Below are 18,475 nucleotides of genomic sequence, written 5' to 3' on the forward strand. Positions count from 1 at the left end.
GTACATTCTGCCCCATCGTGGCAGTGTACTGATACCCACAGAAAATATAAGATGGCGGAACAGTGCATTCTGCCCCATCGTGGCAGTGTACTGCTACCCTTAATAAATATATGATGGCAGAACAGCCAGAGACAACCCAGGCAACCTTACAAACCTGTTTGGACTGTACATTCTGCTCCATCCCATCTGTGGCCGTGTACTAAGCCTGTTCATAGTGTACATTCTGCCCCATCGTGGCAGTGTACTTAGCCATCAGCCAGTGCATTCTGCCCCAGTCGTGTGCCGTGTACTGAGCCTGTTCGGGTCTGTGCATTCTGCCCCAGTCGTGTGTCGTGCACTGCTACCCTTAAAATATATGATGGCAGAACAGCCAGAGACAACCCAGGCACCCAAGCCGAAACAACAGCCAGAGGCAAACCAGACGACCAAGCCTAAAACACCTAAGGCGGTCAAACATAAGCATGTTAAAGCTGTTGCCAAAACAAAACATCTTGCCAGCCACAGCACAACCAAGCGACCTCGCTATGTCTCTGCTCCAGATCCAGAGGGTTCAACCCATGCACCGTTAACTACCCTCTTTCAGTCTCCTGCTGCGTCCTCTGATGAGGAGGACTTCCCTGGCTTTTCTGAGCATCCAACGGTCACCCAACCCGGGGCTTACTCTATTTCACAACCTGTGGGGCCGTCTGCACTTCCGCCTATCCAAGAGCAACGGGCTACATCTCCGGGACTGCAGCTGTCCCAGGAGTTCATTACTCAACTTCAGGGCATGCTGTCGTTTTTCGCTCAGAGACAGTCACCATCACAAGTTCCCGCTATACCTCCACACAGTGGGGACCAACTTGCTCACAGTGAGACAGACCCTTCATGTTCTCCAAATCCGTTTGACATTGCCAGGGGCAGGTTTGCTGATGACGTCTCTGGTGCGGAAGATTCCGCATTTCCGCTGCAAGACGAAGGAGACGTCTGGAGTGACCATTCGAAACAGCAGGATACATCCTATCGCCTCTTCGATTCCTCAGACTACCAGCCTCTTGCGCGCAGAATGTTGAACACCCTAGGCCTTCAATCCACCCCAACTGCAGATGCTACTCCCGCTTTAAAAGGGGCCAGGGTCTTGAAATCCCCTGCTCCAGCAGAACACTATCTACCTGTGCCAGACCCCATCGCTAAACTGGCCAAGGATGAATGGTCTCACCCCTTACAAGCACACCGTTTTAATAACATTGCGGACAGACTTTATCCTTTGGCCCCGGACTTTACTACCAAGCTGGCCGTCCCTGACATAGACGAGTCAATTTCCAGTTTAGTTTCCAGATCTCTCTTGCCACGGGAAGGAGAATCTCATTTAAAGGATGCCACTGAGCGGAGACTGGACTTCGCCTTACGCAAGTCTCATGAGGCTACCGCCTTTTCTATGCGGGCATCTACATCAGCCTCTATTTTTACCAGGGCAGCGATGATGTGGTTGGACGACCTCATCGAGGATCCCAATCCAGACCCTGTTTCTCTGCGAAGATCGTTAATAAAATTGCACAAAACAGCTGCTTTCGTGGCCGACGCCACCTTGGACGCGAATCAGCTAGGGGCACGCGCCATGGCGGCTCAGGTTGTGGCCCGACGGACACTCTGGCTTCGTCACTGGCAGGCTGACTCTACTGCCAGAGTTAATCTATCACAGGCACCTTATGCTGGATCTTTACTTTTCGGCGAGGAAGCACTAAAGGCAGTGCTTGTTGACCCTAAGGACACTCGAAAGCCTGTCTTGGCCACAGTCAGAAACATCGAGCGCAGGTGGTGTTCCTGTCTCCAGACCGCATAACCACCATCACAGACATCGCAAGATCCCTGATGCACAAAACATCCGCAGACGTCATGCTTCTAGCCAGGGCTCTAGGAATGTTCGTGTCCACCATTCACATTGTTCCATGGGCTCGAGCCCATACTCGTCAGCTACAGTGGGCCTTACTGCCGTTCCAACACAACATTGCCAGCTCAAACCATCGAGCAATTCCCTTGAGCCCCAAACTGCATTTATCATTCCGCTGGTGAACGAGGGTAAAACATCTCACCTGGGGCACTCCGTTCAGAGAACCCCACAGGACTGTCATCACCACAGATGCTAGTCTCCTCGGCTGGGGAGCCCACTGCAACTCTGTTTGTTCAAGGGGTTTGGACCGCAGCAGAACTGGCTCAGAGCATCAATTGGCTGGAGCTAAAGGCGGTCCACTTTGCTCTGCTCCATTTTCAATCTCTGCTCCTCTTGGACCATGTTCTTATTTGAACCGACAACACGTGTGCAAAATCACATTTGAACAGACAAGGGGGAACGAGGTCGCGTGCCTTACAGGATCTAGCTTACCTCATCTTCGACTGGGCGGAACACAACCTACAGTCCTTGAAAGCAGAGCATCTCAGAGGTATTTGGAATGTGACAGCGGACTGGCTCAGCAGACAGCAAGTCTTTCCAGGAGAATGGAAACTTCATCCGACCATTTTCCATCTTCTCCAGCGTCAATTCGGCCCCTTCTCAGTCGACCTGTTTGCTTCCAGTCGCAATTACCAGCTTCCCATGTACTTCACACGATACCTGGACACGACAGCAGAAGCGGTGGATGCTCTGTCAATACTGTGGCCGGATGGCCTATTGTACGCCTCCCCTCCAATAGCACTGTTAGCCAGAACCTTGCGGAAGGCACGGCGCGAGAGGGCACGGCTAGTGCTCATAGCACCATATTGGCCTCGTCGACCGTGGTTCTTGGATCTCCTTGCAATGTCGGTGACGGATCCTTGGCCACTACCAGTCAGGCCAGACCTCCTATCCCAGGGCCCAGTATGTCATCAGGACCCCGAGTGGCTCAACCTAACAGCATGGCTTTTGAATGGCGACATTTGAGGTCGGCTGGACTGTCGGACGCTGTCATTGACATTATTCTAGCCTCGAGACGACCATCCACCACCCGTATATATCAACATACTTGGGTGGCTTTTTCCAGGTGGTGTCAGACTCAGCACCTCGATCCTTCACAGGCTACAGTACAACAAGTACTGCAATATCTTCATAGGGGCCTCATGATGGGACTTAGACCCAACACATTGCGTCGACACGCGTCCACTCTGTCGTCCATTCTTTCAGTGTCCTCCACTGGTGCCCCTATTGACTCACATCCGTTCATCAAACGCTTCCTCAGAGGCACTGCTCTACGTTCACCAGCTGTAGTCCACCGTTTTCCCTCATGGAGTCTGTCAAAGGTTCTGCAGGCCTTACAACGCCCTCCGTTTGAGCCTCTCAGGACTGTGCCTTTACGTCTGCTGTCCTTCAAGGTCCTGTTCCTGATTGCGATCACTTCTGCGAGACGAGTGTCGGAACTGGATGCATTGTCTTCTGCTCGCCATCTCTGTGTCTTTCACAAGGATTCTGTTGTGCTGAAAACTGATCCTTCCTTCCGCCCCAAGGTCAATTCAGTCTTTCATTGCAATCAGGGCATTGTGCTTCCTTCGTTTTGCCCGAACCCCAATCATCCTCTAGAGAAGGCTTGGCATTCGTTGGATGTTCGGAGGGCTCTCAAGACTTACCTGTCTAGGACCCAGGAGATTCGATGAACGGAGTCTCTGTTTGTATCCTTTCACCCGAGGTCTGTGGGGCATAAAGTAACCAATTCTACCTTATCCCGTTGGTTAAGGGCATGTATTACCTTAGCCTATGAGTCCCTTAAGCTGCCAGTTCCAGCTAGTATAACAGCTCATTCTACTAGGTCAGCTGCCACTTCGGCTGCTTTTGCTACTAATGCTCCTGTTGCTGATATTTGCAGAGCTGCCGTTTGGTCTACCCCACACTTGTTTATAAGGCATTATAAAATTGATCGCTATGCCTCTGCTGACGCCTCATTTGGCAGGCGAGTGTTGCAACAGGTTCTTAATGAGGATTAGCATATGGGTGGTCCCTCCCTGTATGGGCTGCTTTGGTATATCCCGCAGTGATGGCATACCTCCTATGGAAAATGTACCATTGGTCTCACCTGAAGGGTGATTTTCATAGGAGGTATCCCATCACGACCCTCCCAGTGGAGGATGCCTAGATATTTTGTTGGGAATGTTATATATGCTTGTTACGCTATTTTATTACATTTATCAGTGAAGTCAAGACTGCTATTACTGTTATCTCGCTATTTTAGAGTCAGATTATTATGAATGTTGCTATTATGTTATGTTCTTGCTGGTAGGCCCGTTGGCCTTTTTTCCTGCATTTTTAGATATTTCTATTGGACTCGCTGCGAATGAACTGGAGAGTGGGAGGGGCCTGACGCCCCTAGTCTTGACTTCAGAAACATTCTTGCCTTCGGACAATAGGTGGAGTCACTACTACCCGCAGTGATGGGATACCTCCTATGAAAATCACCCTTCAGGTGAGACCAATGGTACATTTCACAGGCCGTTCTGCCTCCTCAGCAGCGATTTTCACGGCTGGCCCTTAAAGCTGCGATTGCGTCCTTCAGCCCTACGGCTGTGGAGCTTATTTTGACGCCGCTCTGCTGCAGCAGTGTTTTCGGTCGCCCTGTTTCAGCTCACTGGTGTTCTTCAGTGACCGCCATTGCTTCTTCCTCGTCCCTATGCTTTTCTGATTGGCTTATTTTCCCGCTCTTTTAGCGGGTGCCATTTTATTCGTTCCCCCTTTTCCCGCCCTTTCTGTTTAACCCTTACAACAGTAAAGGATTCTTTTCAAGGCCTTTTTTGTCAGTTTCTGTGTGTGTGCTGCAGAGTACAATAATAGAGGATTCTTTTCAAGGCCTTTCTTTGTCAGTTTCTGTGTGTGTGCTGCAGAGTAGAACACAGGTCTCTCAACTCAAACTGCTGACTGAGGCTGACTACTGAAGCTGTTTGGAACTGTACATTCTGTCCCATCCGTGGCCGCGTACCAAGCCTGTTTGGAACTGTACATTCTGCCCCATCCATGGCCGTGTACCAAGCCTGTTCGAAATTATACATTCTGCCCCATCCATGGCCGTGTACTAAGGCTGTTTGGAACTGTATATTATCCCCCATCCGCGGGCATATACTTAGCCATCTGAGCCGGTGCATTCTGCCCCATCCGTGGCTGTGTACTGAGCCTGTTGGGTCTGTACATTCTGCCCCATCCGTGGCCGTGTACTGAACCCCCTCGAAAATATATGATGGCGGAACAGCCAGTGACAGCTCAGGCAACCAAGCCTAAACAATCTAAGGCAACCAAGCACAAGTACACCAAAGCAGTTGCCAAAACCAAGCATATATCCAGCCACAGCACAACCAGCGGGCACGCTACGTCTCTGTCCCGGTTTCTGAGGAGGTGGGCCAAGAACCATTAACAAATCTCTTTAATTCTCTGGCCGCATCCTCCGAGGAGGACTTTGCAGGGTTTCCTGACCAGCCAGCAGCCAGCTATCCTTCTCCCATATTACCACCTAGGGCTCATTCATCTTCTCAGCCTGCTGAACCGCCCATATCTTTGCCTCTACAAGTGCAACCATCTCCCACACCGGGGCTGCAGCTGTCTCAGGAGTTCATATCGCAACTACAAGACATGCTGTCGTTCTTCTCTCCAACACAGTCACAGGTCACTGCCATGCCTCAGCGGAGTGTTTGCAGACAACCCAATGATATGAGCCACTATGCACGCAATGAGGCAGATCCATCATGCTCTCCAAACCCTTTTGACATTGCCAGGGGCAGGTTTGTTGATGACGTTTCTTGTGGGGAGGATCCATCATTTGCTATGCAACCCGAAGGAGACGAGTGGAGTGATCAGTCGGAACAAGAGGAGGATACACCTTATCGCCTGTTTGATGCCTCCGATTATCAGTCCCTTGCTTGCAGAGTATTGTACACCCTTGGTCTCCAATCTACACAACCTGCAGCTACCACTCCCGCTATTAAAGGGGCCAGGGTCCTGAAATCCCCCACACCAGCAGAGCACTATCTTCCTGTGCCAGATCCTATTGCCAAACTGGCCAAGGACGAATGGTCTCACCCATTACAAACACTCCGTTTTAACGCCCTTGCGGACAAGCTTTACTCTTTGGCTCCGGATTTTACAAGTAGACTGGCCGTCCCCGGTATAGACGAGCCGATTTCCAGTCTAGTCTCTAGACCCCTTTTGCCGAGGGAAGGGGACTCACATTTAAAGGACGCCACTGAGCGGAGGCTGGACTTTGCCTTACGCAAAAACCATGAGACCACTGCTTTCTCCATGCGAGCCTCGGCATCAGCCTCCATCTTTTCCAGGGCAGCGATGATGTGGTTGGATGACCTCTTAGATGATCCTAATCCCGATCCTGTCTCTCTGAGGAGGTCACTGGTGAAATTACGCAAGATGGCGGCGTTTGTGGCTGATGCCACCTTGGACGCAAATCAGCTGGGAGCAAGAGCTATGGCAGCTCAGGTAGTCGCTCGGCGGACCCTCTGGCTTCATCACTGGCAAGCAGACTCTACAGCCAGGGTTAACTTATCAAGGGCACCTTATTCGGGCTCATTACTCTTTGGCAAGGAAGCCCTAAAGGCAGTACTTGTTGACCCCAAGGATGCTTGGAAGCCTGTCTTGGCCACTGTCAGGAACGTTGATCGCAGGCCCTTCAGACGTTTCACATACCACACGACCCAGCCCTTTCGAGGAGCACGGCCCGGGGAACGAGGCTGCGATTTCTGAACCAATGATTTCCGTTCCTCCAGGAGAGCCTGGAACAGACGTTTCCTAGGCAGAGGTCAGTACCAGGGATGCAGAGGTACCTCAACGTCCTCATATCGGGGAGGGTCTCGCCAGCACAGACAGTACTGATGCGATACCGGTCGGGGGCAGACTGCTTCTGTTTGGAGACCATTGGCTGTGTCTGACTCAGGTCGCCTGGATCAGAGATCTTTTTTGTTATGGCTATACACTAGAGTTTTGGGCAACCCCTCCAGACAGATTTCATCCCTCTCCTTGTCCCAAGGCACCATCCAGGCACTGCATCATGCAGACAGCCATACATCACCTCTTGGACACAATGGCAGTAGAGCCAGTCCCTACAACAGAGAGATCGGAAGGGGTGTACTCCCTCCTATTTACTGTGCCCGAACGAGATCTGTCATGGAGGGCGGTGTTGGACCTCAAGTTCATCAACCGTTGCGTAAAGTATCGCAGATTCAAAATGGAATCCCTCCACTCCATTACAGAAAGCCTTCACGAAGGAGACTTCCTGGCTTCTATTGACCTAAAGGAAGCGTATCTCCATGTGCCTATTTGCATAGCCCACAGAAAATTCCTTCGGTTTGCCTTTGGCCCCCAGCATTTTCAATATCGAGCAATGCCGTTCGGTCTCTCGTCTGCCCCGAGAGTATTTACCAAGGTGCTACTCATCCTAGAGGCTTACCTCCGGCTTCAAGGGGTGCATATCTACCCCTACTTGGACGATCTTTTAATATGGGCGAGTTCCAGGGAGCTGGCTCATTGCCATCTAAAGCTCACGCTCCATGTCTTGCAGACCTACGGCTGGCTAGTCAATTTCGACAAAAGCCATCTCCAACCAACCCAACGCCTACAACATCTAGGGGCGATGTAAGACACCCTGCAGGCGATGGTGTTCCTGTCTCCAGACCGCATAACCACTATCATAGACATCACATGGTCTCTGATGCACCACGTAACCGCAGACGTCATGCTTCTCGCAAGGGCTCTCGGAATGTTGCTGTCCACCATCCATATTGTGCCATGGGCTCGAGCTCATACTCGCCAACTTCAGTGGGCTTTGTTACCGTTTCAGCAGGACATTGCCAGGTCCAATCATCGAACAATCCCCTTGAACCCCGCACTGCGTCTTTCATTCCGCTGGTTGATGAGGGTCCAACATCTCACCCAGGGCACTCCGTTCAGAGAACCCCGCAGGACTGTTATCACCACAGATGCTAGTCTCGGCTGGGGAGCCCACTGCAACTCCCAGTTTGTTCAGGGGGGTTGGACCGAAGCAGAGCAGACTCAGAGCATCAGTTGGCTGGAACTAAAGGCTGTCCACTTAGCTCTGCTCCATTTTCAGTCTCTGTTCCCCTTGGACCATGTTCTCATTCGAACGGACAACATGTGTGCAAAATCTCATTTAAACAGACAAGGGGGAACCAGGTCCCGTTCTCTGCAGAACCTAGCTTACCTCATATTCGACTGGGCAGAACAGCATCTACAATCCTTGAAAGCAGAACATCTCAGAGGAATCTGGAATGTGACAGCAGACTGGCTCAGCAGACAACAGGTTTTTCCGGGAGAATGGAAACTTCATCCGACCATTTTCCATCTTCTCCAGCGTCGGTTCGGCGTCTTCTCAGTCGATCTGTTTGCCTCCAGTCGCAGTTGCCAGCTACCCAGGTACTTCGCACGATACCTGGACATGACAGCGGAAGCGGTGGATGCTCTGTCCCTACCGTGGCCGGATGGCCTATTGTACGCCTTCCCTCCAATACCACTGTTAGCCAGAACCTTGAGGAAGGCACAACGCGAGAGGTCCAAGCTGGTTCTGACAGCACCATTTTGGCCCCGTCGACCGTGGTTCTCGGATCTCCTTGCCATGTCAGTGATGGACCCTTGGACTGTCCCAGTCAGGCCAGACCTCTTATCCCAGGGCCCAATATGGCATCAGGACCCCAATTGGCTCAACCTAACAGCGTGGCTTTTGAACAGGGACATTTGAGGTCTGCTGGCCTGTCTGACGCTGTTATTGACATTATATTGGCCTCGAGACGACCATCTACCACTCGTATATATCAACATATTTGGGTGGCATTCTCCAGGTGGTGTCAGTCCCAGCACCTCGATCCTTCCCAGGCCACAATACAACAGGTGCTGCAATTCCTTCATAGGGGCCTCATGATGGGGCTTAGACCCAACACCTTACGTCGACATGCGTCCACTCTGTCGTCCATTCTCTCAGTGTCCTCCGCTGGTGCTACTATTGCCTCGCATTCGTTCATCAAACGTTTTCTGAGGGGAACCGCTCTACGCTCACTGGCTGTATTCCACTGCTTTCCCTCATGGAGTTTGTCAAAGGTTCTGCAGGCTTTACAACGCCCTCCGTTCGAACCCCTTAGGACTGTGCCTTTACGTCTGTTGTCCTTCAAGGTCCTGTTCCTTATTGCGATCACCTCTGTGAGACGAGTTTCGGAACTGGGCGCATTGTTTTCTGCCCGCCATCTCTGTGTTTTTCACAAGGACTCTGTTGTGCTGAAGACTGATCCTTCCTTCCGTCCCAAGGTCAATTCAGTTTTCCATTGCAACCAGGACATTGTTCTTCCTTCCTTTTGCCCGAATCCTACCCATCCTCTAGAGAAGGCTTGGCATTCGTTGGATGTTCGGACCCAGGATATACGACGAACTGAGTCTTTGTTTGTATCCTTTCATCCACGTTCTATGGGGCATAAAGTAGCTAATTCCACCTTATCCCACTGGTTGCGCGCATGTATTACCTTAGCTTATGAGTCCCTTAAGCTTCCTGTTCCATCTAAAGTAATGGCTCATTCCACTAGATCAGCGGCCACTACAGCTGCTTTTGCTACCAACGCTCCTGTTGCTGATATTTGCAGAGCTGCTGTTTGGTCTACCCCACATTCGTTTATAAGGCATTACAAAATAGATCATTATGCCTCTGCCGATGCCTCTTTTGGCAGGCGAGTTTTGCAACAGGTTCTTAATGATGATTAGGATGTGGGTGGTCCCTCCCTGTTATGGGCTGCTTTGGTACATCCCGCTTGATGGCAGTCCTCCTGTGGAAAATGGACCATTGGTCTCACCTGAAGGGTGATTTTCATAGGAGGACTGCCATCATGACCCTCCCAGTTGGAGGATACCTAGATATTTTTTCTGGGGTTTTTATATATTCCTGTTGTGCTATTATATTTAGATTTACTAGTGAAGTCAAGACTGCTATTACTGTTATATCGCTATGTTAGAGTCATATTATTATGAATATTGCTATTGTGTTATGTTCTTGCTGGTAGGCGGTTGGCCTTTTTTCCTGCATTTTTAGATATCTCTCTTTGGACTCACTGCGAATGAACTGGAGAGTGGGAGGGGCCTGATGCCCCTAGTCTTGACTTCAAAACATTCTTGCCTTTGGACGATAGGTGGAGCTATGTTACCTGCTTGATGGCAGTCCTCTTATGAAAATCACCCTTCAGGTGAGACCAATGGTCCATTCCCTTCTCATTTGTGGGGTAAGGTGGAATAAATATGCATTGTGAGGGAAGCATGGACCATTATTGTCAATTTTTTGTTTTGGGAGAGGGCAAACAGATGTTGGAATTCTCAGCCAGCAGCTCCATGTTTGTGTTTGCGCTTGTTTTTAGAGCATGACCTATCGGAACTTCTCCAAAGGAGTCTGCCGCAGTTAAACTTTGGGGTACAGGAAAGCCTCGCCCTCTTTTCTGAGACTCCAGATTCCTTTTGTTTAGATGAAACACTTCGTAGTCACCAGTATAGCCTCCTGCTTCTTTTCTACTTTGCTTTTAGTCAAGAAGACAGGTACGTGAAGTGGCATGAACAGGAAAAAACATCAGTAGGTGAGATCAATCAGCTTAACTTAAAACAACAACAAAAACCTCTTACTGTCAGATTTGTTCCAGAAGCAGAGCTCTTCTCAGCTATAAGAAGTTTTCTTCTGTCACTCCAGGACCAGGGAGACTGTCCACCCGCATATGTCTTCAAAGCTGTATTGTACCTTCTAGCAATTTGTCAAGACAAGACTAAAGCTTTAGACTTGGTAATCACTGCTTCCAAGAGCAGCTTTTAAAATCTAAACCATCACGTTTCTGAAAGCTTGTTACCAATGACGGGCCTTTCCAGACAATCCAGTCATGTTTTGTTCCCTTGGTGCTGGTAGCCAAGATACAGGACCAGTAGCACAATATTCCATCCTTCTTTATGAGAGTGTAGTGTTGCTGTAGGGCAGGAATGGGGAGCCTCCAGCCTGTGGGCCAAACTTGGCCCGCCAGTCCTCTCTGTTTGGCCTGCCAGGCCGTTTTGGGTGGCCATGCCCACCGATACTACACCTGACATACATGGTGTCAGGTGTGGGATGGGTAAGGGCAGGGCTTCAAAGGAACAATCAAGAGCTTAAAGTGGGCTCCTGATTGTTTCTTTGCTGGAGTAAGGCATCAGTTCATGGGTGATAGGAGTGGACCTTGCTCAAGAAGGGGGAAGCTTTTTCTGTTCAGTGGAAACCATTTCTACCTTCCAGTGCTGCTCTTTCAAGTCACCGTGCATGGCTCCTTTCTGCCCCTGACATCACGGCTGGAAAGGGGAAGTGTGGGGAGGCTTGCAAAACATAGGGTTGCCAACTGCATTATGGTTTCCAAGCTTAGAAACCCCACATAAGGGAATTTAACAAGGCAAGAAACCCACCTGTCAGTCATGTGGCATCATCAAAATATCATATGTTGCTCTGCTCGCCTGACAAAGGTGGCCTGAAGGATGGGGCCAGGTAAAGGAGAATAACCATCATTCTATTTTGAACTATTTTTTTGTTAACCGATCTAGATGGGTATTATATCCTCTGTTTTTGTACAATAGTGTAGTGTAGGGCCCATCTAAGCAAGGAGAATCCCCGCCCCCAATAAAGATGGTTGAATAGTGAGGCAGTACAGGAATACTGGATGTCTGCTCCAGTGCTATACTAGCATATTTGAGGGCAGTGCACAAGCACCAAGGACACTAAAACAAAAGAACAAAACTTTGGCAAAAAGATATTGGAGGGATTGTCCCTTCTTACCAGGATTGCTATTGTATTGTATATCCAGAACATGCATTTTACATTTGTACAATTACAGAGCATGTGCAATAAAAGTAATAGGTGGAGACAGAATTGCATTTTCCCACCAACCAGTATTAGAATTTGAGCCCTGGTAAAATGTGATATCCTTACAACCAAAAGGAAATGTACAGTTGCTGGGATCCATATCGCATCTATTGCAATAAAAAGCAATTGTCTAGAAAGAGGTGATTGAACTGGGAAGATAGTTGTTGTTTACCTTTCTTCCAGTATTCTAAGCATACTAGGATGCAATTTGTTATTTTTATTGAAATTTGGTGCATGTGATTTTTTTGTGAGAATGTTTCCTGCTTGCTAAACTGTTGAGTTAATATTCATATTACTATTCCTCTTGTATAACTGAACATTGAAATTCTTACCGTTAAGATGACTTTTAGGAGGATTATGTTCTGATCATATTATTATGTCTAGAGTCCCTAGAGTAGTCATTTTGAGTTCATGTTGGCCTGTTCTGATTTCCCCTTCCAACTATCCAAATCTAGGCTTCGCTCTCTGCTATAAGGAGGATCCTGGATATTATATCTGATTTGAGCCTTGTGTATGTCCATCATCCTCTACTGCTTAAATTCTTTTTATGCTATCCTGAATTTATGGGAAGATATGGTCACCGCATTCTTCACCTCTGGTTTTCCTTTGAAGACTACAGCCAAATGGAATCTGAAGACACTGACAGAAGACTCTCTGCTGGCTTTTCTGACTCCTTAAACAACGTTAACAGTTTGCTTTGCATGCTCAAAGGCAATCCCAGTACTTTACTTGTCTTGCTGGTATGTAATTTTAAAAAAATTAATACAAGATCACCTTGTGGAAATAAACTGCCTACCTACTTTTCACATGTTTGAAAAAATTTCTTTATTATTATTTATTTTAAAAGCACCTTCAATGTTCATGGCGCTTTACAAAGTACAAGAGGACAGGCCCCTTTTACAATTTAAAATTGAGTAATGGGGTGATAACCAAGGAAGGGGAGAGGAGAAATTCAGGCAAGAGTAAACAAGTGAAGAATATGTACTTGCATGTGCTTAGGCCAGGGGTGGGGCACCTGTGGTTCTTCAGATGATGTTAGACTCCAACTTTGATCATCCTTAGCCATTGTCCATGTTTGCTAGAGCTGATGGAAGTTGGAGAAATCAGCAGCTGGAGGGCCACAGGTTCCCCATCCCTGGCTTAGGTGTAAGCTTTACAATAGGGTATGCAGTAGGCTTAATGGAAAAGGTAAGGTTTGAGGTAAGTAAAAGAGATGGCAGCATCCATGTCTTCTGAGAGGCAGTTCCAGGCTGAAAGGGCAGAGTCACTTTGAGGGACTTAGTGACTTTTGGATGGCTGAGGGTGGTGGAGCTGGAGATGTAACAATTAAAACATTAAATTTGATATGTAGTTTGTAGTGTTTGAGGAGCTGGATGTGCACTGAATACCTTCACAAGATCCAGTTTCATACAGATCTTATCACGGTGAAATTAAAAAATTGTATTGTCCAGGCCACCCTAACAAGTAGCTCTAAATATCTAAATAATGAGGAAAAGTAACTGAAATAACATCTTTCTCTGAAAATGATGCAGAATTAAGCAAGTGTTCCAGAAATAATTTGATTTCAAGCTTTAAAATAAACTGCAAACACAGACAAGAAACTTCAGAAAAATATTGTTACGTGCATCCAATCTCCAAGCGGTGAGGTGTGCCAGCGGGTACCTTAGCTTTGGCTTTGTTAGAATGAAAGTTACTGGAAACTGATGTCTTTGTGATATGTGTGTGATATATTTGTTAAGCATTAGATAGAAAGGCTCACAGCATAAACACTCCCAACAGATCTCCCCCGCCCCTGCAGTTAGGTTTCTAGGGTCAGCCCCAAGTTTCAAAATAAATTATATGGCACCAAAATACATACAAATATTAATATACAATAATCTTATACAATGTTTAATATATACAATATTTCCACATGTTATAATAATTATCTGCTCTAGATCCTTGTCCATCTTGGCTAGTGAAGGCTAGCAGGACTACTACCACCGGCTGGGCCAAGGAAGTGATAAATGCCTCCTTGAGGGAGGGAGTACTCCCTAGTAGCCTCAAGGAGGCAGTAGTAAGACCTCTCTTAAAGAAACCTTCCTTAGACCCAGATGACCTGAACAACTATAGACCGGTGGCGAATGTCCCCTTTTTGGGCAAGGTTCTGGAGCGGGTGGTTGCCGGTCAGCTCCAGGTGCTCTTGGATGAGACCGATTATCTGGATCCGTTTCAATCCGGTTTTAGGCCTGGTTTTGGCACTGAAACAGCCTTGGTCACCCTGTATGATGACCTTTGTCGGGAGAGGGACAGAGGGAGTGTGACTCTGTTGATTCTCCTTGATCTCTCAGCGGCATTTGATACCATCGACCATGGTATCCTTCTGGGGAGACTCGCGGAGTTGGGAGTTGGAGGCACTGCTTGGCAGTGGTTCCGCTCCTACTTGGCGGATCGTCACCAGAAGGTAGTACTTGGGGAACATTGCTCGACTCCTTGGACTCTCCATTGTGGAGTCCCTCAGGGGTCGGTTTTGTCCCCCATGCTTTTTAATATCTACATGCAGCCTCTGGGTGCCGTCATCAGGAGTTTTGGAGTGCGTTGCCACCAGTACGCTGATGACACGCAGCTCTATTTCTCCTTTTCATCTTCTACAGGTGAGTCTGTGGATGTGCTGAATCACTGCCTGACCGCGATAATGGACTGGATGAGAGCTAATAAACTGAGACTCAATCCAGACAAGACTGAGACACTGTTGGTGAGTGCCTTCCCTGCCCAGATGGTGGATGCTTACCCTGTTCTAGATGGGGTTACACTCCCCTTGAAGGAACAGGTTCGTAGTCTTGGGGTTCTTTTCGATCCTTCCTTGTCTCTGGAGGCGCAAGTGGCCATGGTGGCAAGGAATGCATTCTACCACCTTCGGTTGGTAGCCCAGCTACGCCCCTATCTGGACAGGGATGACCTCGCCTCAGTTGTTCATGCTCTGGTAACTTCTAGGTTGGATTACTGTAATGCGCTCTACGTAGGGCTGCCCTTGAAGACAGTTCGGAAGCTTCAGCTAGTGCAAAATGCAGCAGCCAGACTGCTGACGAGGACCAGCCGGTCAGCGCATATAACACCTGTTCTGGCCCGTTTGCACTGGCTACCTATTTGCTTCCGAGCCAGATTCAAGGTGCTGGTTTTGACCTATAAAGCCTTACATGGCGTGGGACCGCAGTATCTTGTGGAACGCCTCTCCCGCTATGAACCGACCCGGTCACTTCGCTCAGCGTCTAAGGCCCTCCTCTGGGTACCAACCCATCGGGAAGCCCGGAGGACAGTTACTCGATCTAGGGCCTTTTCTGTAGTGGCCCCCGAATTGTGGAATAGCCTCCCCGAAGAAATATGCCTGGCGCCGATGCTTCTATCTTTTCGGCGCCAGGTTAAGACCTGGCTATGCTCCCAGGCATTTTAATGCGTTTAATGTTACAATTTTAAATCTCTTTGTTTCAGTTTATTTATTGTGATATTTTGTATTTCTGTACTTTTAATCTTTTGTACACCGCCCAGAGAGCTATTCGCTATGGGCGGTTTAAAAATGAAATAAAATAAAATAAATAAATAATAAATCTAGTATTCCATAAATTTAATCCAATTCCTATTCCTTAAACCTTTCTTCTGATAATGCCTAATTATTTCCTCAAATTTCTTACTTTTAACTCTCATTCCTTGTCTTTCTGTGTCCTTAATTCCATAAATTAATTTAGCCAATTTTATCAATGCCCAACATTTAATCTCCCAATTTTAGGAGTGGGGAAGTTTCCTTCTTTTTCTGATTTCAGGCTATTAATATTTTAGCTGCCATCAATAGATAATAAATTAGTTTTTTTCCATTAGTGAGCCCAACACTTCTTGAGGACCTAATAACACCCTGAGGTCATCTGCTGGAGCAGCTTTAGCCATCCCCCGAGTTAGCGAGACTCATTTAGCATCATCATGAAATCGAGCCTTCAGTGTCATCAGCCCAGTTCTCTGAAATGCTCTGCCCATAGAGATTCACCAGGCACCTTTTGTTTTAACCTATAAATGCCTGCTGAAAACCTTTCTGTTCCGCCAGGCTTATGCAGGCAATTAAGATTTTCTTTGTAATAGCTGACCTTTTTTTTACTGTATTTTTACTGGTTTTGACTGTATAGTTTTTAATAGTTTGTTTTCTTGTTGCAAACCACTTTGATGTGTTTAAATGAAATAGCGCTATACAAAGATATCTAGAAATAAATAATAGGATCTAGAAGGATCACTATATCTGTTATTTCTTTAATTTCCCCCAAAACCTTGGATTCAGCACAAAGAACAAGTCGAACCTCTGTGATTCTTCCCAGCCCAGTTCAAGAAAAGACTAGCCTTTGGTCTGCTTTACTCTTATGCTCACTGATGACATCACCTTTAGCCAGGAGATAGGAGAAGATCTGTCCCTTCTATCTTACCTTCTGGCAGCATCTTCAGCTAGTAGTTTGTGGCACCTAGTCACCTGTACTCTTTAAATATACTTAACAGACTTGACTAAAACCATTAACTTAACAAAGACACTAGGGCTACATACACACCATACATTTAAAGCATATGATGTCCCCCAAAGAATCCTGGGAAGTGTGGTTTGCTAAGGGTGCTGGGAATTGTAGCTCTGTGAGAGTTATACTACAGTTGTTTGGAGGAAGCAGAGCTTGGAAAAGTTACTTTTTTGAACTACAACTCCCATCAGCTCAATCCAGTGGCCATGCTGGCTGGGGCTGATGGGAGTTGTAGTTCAAAAAAGTAACTTTTCCAAGCTCTGGGAGGAAGCCATGTGCTTTAAATGTATGAGACCTTTATAAGAATGGGATCTGGAAAAGCAAATAATTTCTTGTGATCTTATGAGTATCTTTATAGGGTTAAGCCCCAATACATGTGATTTTATAAACGCTTTAAAATTTGAAATTTCATACAAGATTTTTCATCATGTCAGTGAATGTTGTTACCATTGTCCTTGAGAATATCACATGTTTAATTTTTGTTAAATGTGACAATATATTTTTGGGTTAATAATTATGCCGGATACATTCATATTGTCTCTTCAAAAGCAGCAATGATAAGGCTGAAGGGGCACTGTTTAGTGTCCTGTGTATGGTAAGGCTACTTGCAGGCACTAGTGCTTGTTTGCGCTACTGGCATTAATAAAAACTAACTAGGCAAGAAACGTTTTCTTACCCTAGTTGTGCATTACACACACACAAATAATAATGATTTTAATGGTTTTAAAATGTGACATTTGTTTGATTGTATTGCAGCAGATGAGAAATATAGCCACCAAGTTTTCTCTTGGTGGGGTGGGAGCAGTGCTAGACTGTACATCAGCTTTTATTTCAAATAATTGGCTACAAAAATGTGAATTCAAACCATTGTTTTAGTACAACCAGCTTATTGAGAAAGTACCTGCATTGTTGTAATGTCTCGTGGATCCAGGTTAGTATGATAACTGTTGGGTATTCTGAAATGTGGCTTAGGAATCCAGATCAATCTCTGTGCTTTAACAATAGAGAACAGCAGCAGCTTACACTTAAACTGGGCCTGATCTGCTTTCCCTCTCAGGATCTAGTCTGCTTTGCCACCAGTGATGTAGCTCACAAAATCTTAATTACGCTGAAGATCTTCCTGAAAATAGATGAGAACATCCATATCTGTGATCTTCTTCGAAGCCAATTTCTACAGATTCTGCAGAAGATTCTGGTAGAAAATAACTCCAGGATTTTACAAGGTGAATAAGAGACCAGCCTTAAATACAGGGAGCTGTGGCTGGGTAGGAAAAGCCTTGAAGTAATTTGAGTGTGAAATACTACGCATTAGAGCTCTTTGTCCAAGTGTTTACCTGTTCTTCCGTGTCTGAGCAAGGCAATATTTCTGAGACTGGGAGTGGGATTGGCTTTTGCAGGAAGCAGTCCATGGACCACTTCTACATTTACTTTTGTTTATTTATTAAATTTATATCCCACTCTTCCTCCCAGCAGGAGCCCAGGATGGCAAACAAAACATTAAAAACACTCTAAAACATCATAAAATCAGACTTCAAAATATATTAAAAGTAAACAAAATATTAATTTTTTTAATAAAAAAAGCTTTAAAAACAAAAAGCAATTCTAACACAGGCACAGACGGGATAAGGTTTCTACTTAAAAGCCTTGTTGAAAAAGGAATGCTTTCAGTAGTGCCACAAAGATAACACAGAGATGGCATCTGTCTAATATTTAAGGGAAGAGAGTTCCAAAGGGAAGGTGCCACAACACTAAAGCTCCTGCTTCTTGTATTGTGCTGAACGGACCTCCTGATAAGATGGTATCTGCAGGAGGCCCTCACCTGCAGAGCGCAGTGATTGACTGGGTATATAAGGGGTAAGAATCTTTCAGTGCCCCTGGAGATGGTATCAGCATCCCTGCCCCACTACACTACTGGATTCTTCCTTCTTGGTTAGGATAGGAATGGTCTGGTATGGGATGAATTGGCACTGACACAATTTTTATCATGCTAACATGGATCACGCCCATCCATTGTGCCAGCACTACATTGGATTTAGGGCAGACATTGAAGTCTGCCAACAGATTCAGCAGGCACCTTCTATTTTACCCTTTAAATGTCTG

The 18,475-nt window shown here is 46.8% G+C and overlaps 1 protein-coding gene across 6 annotated transcripts in view; it reads left to right on the forward strand.

Annotated features, from left to right (window-relative positions):
- Nucleotides 1-17,507, forward strand: part of LOC133390522 (meiosis inhibitor protein 1-like) — a 47,824-nt gene extending 30,317 nt beyond the window's left edge. The window contains exons 18-21 of one of the 6 annotated variants that reach the window (XR_009764416.1): nucleotides 10,342-10,516; nucleotides 10,607-10,754; nucleotides 12,462-12,589; nucleotides 17,433-17,507. Coding sequence is in view for 5 of the 6 variants with exons in the window: in XM_061639294.1 (XP_061495278.1) it covers nucleotides 10,342-10,516; nucleotides 10,607-10,754; nucleotides 12,462-12,527 (389 nt within the window). In the remaining variant the exon portion in view is untranslated. Of the gene's footprint in view, nucleotides 1-10,341; nucleotides 10,555-10,606; nucleotides 10,755-12,304; nucleotides 12,390-12,461; nucleotides 12,594-17,432 lie in introns of those variants that run through there. The other 5 variants (XM_061639294.1, XM_061639296.1, XM_061639298.1 and 2 more) reach the window with 5 other exon arrangements.
- The last annotated feature ends 968 nt before the right edge of the window (nucleotides 17,508-18,475 follow it).

Source organism: Rhineura floridana, chromosome 8, assembly GCF_030035675.1.
Source record: "Rhineura floridana isolate rRhiFlo1 chromosome 8, rRhiFlo1.hap2, whole genome shotgun sequence".
Taxonomy (NCBI): domain Eukaryota; kingdom Metazoa; phylum Chordata; class Lepidosauria; order Squamata; family Rhineuridae; genus Rhineura; species Rhineura floridana.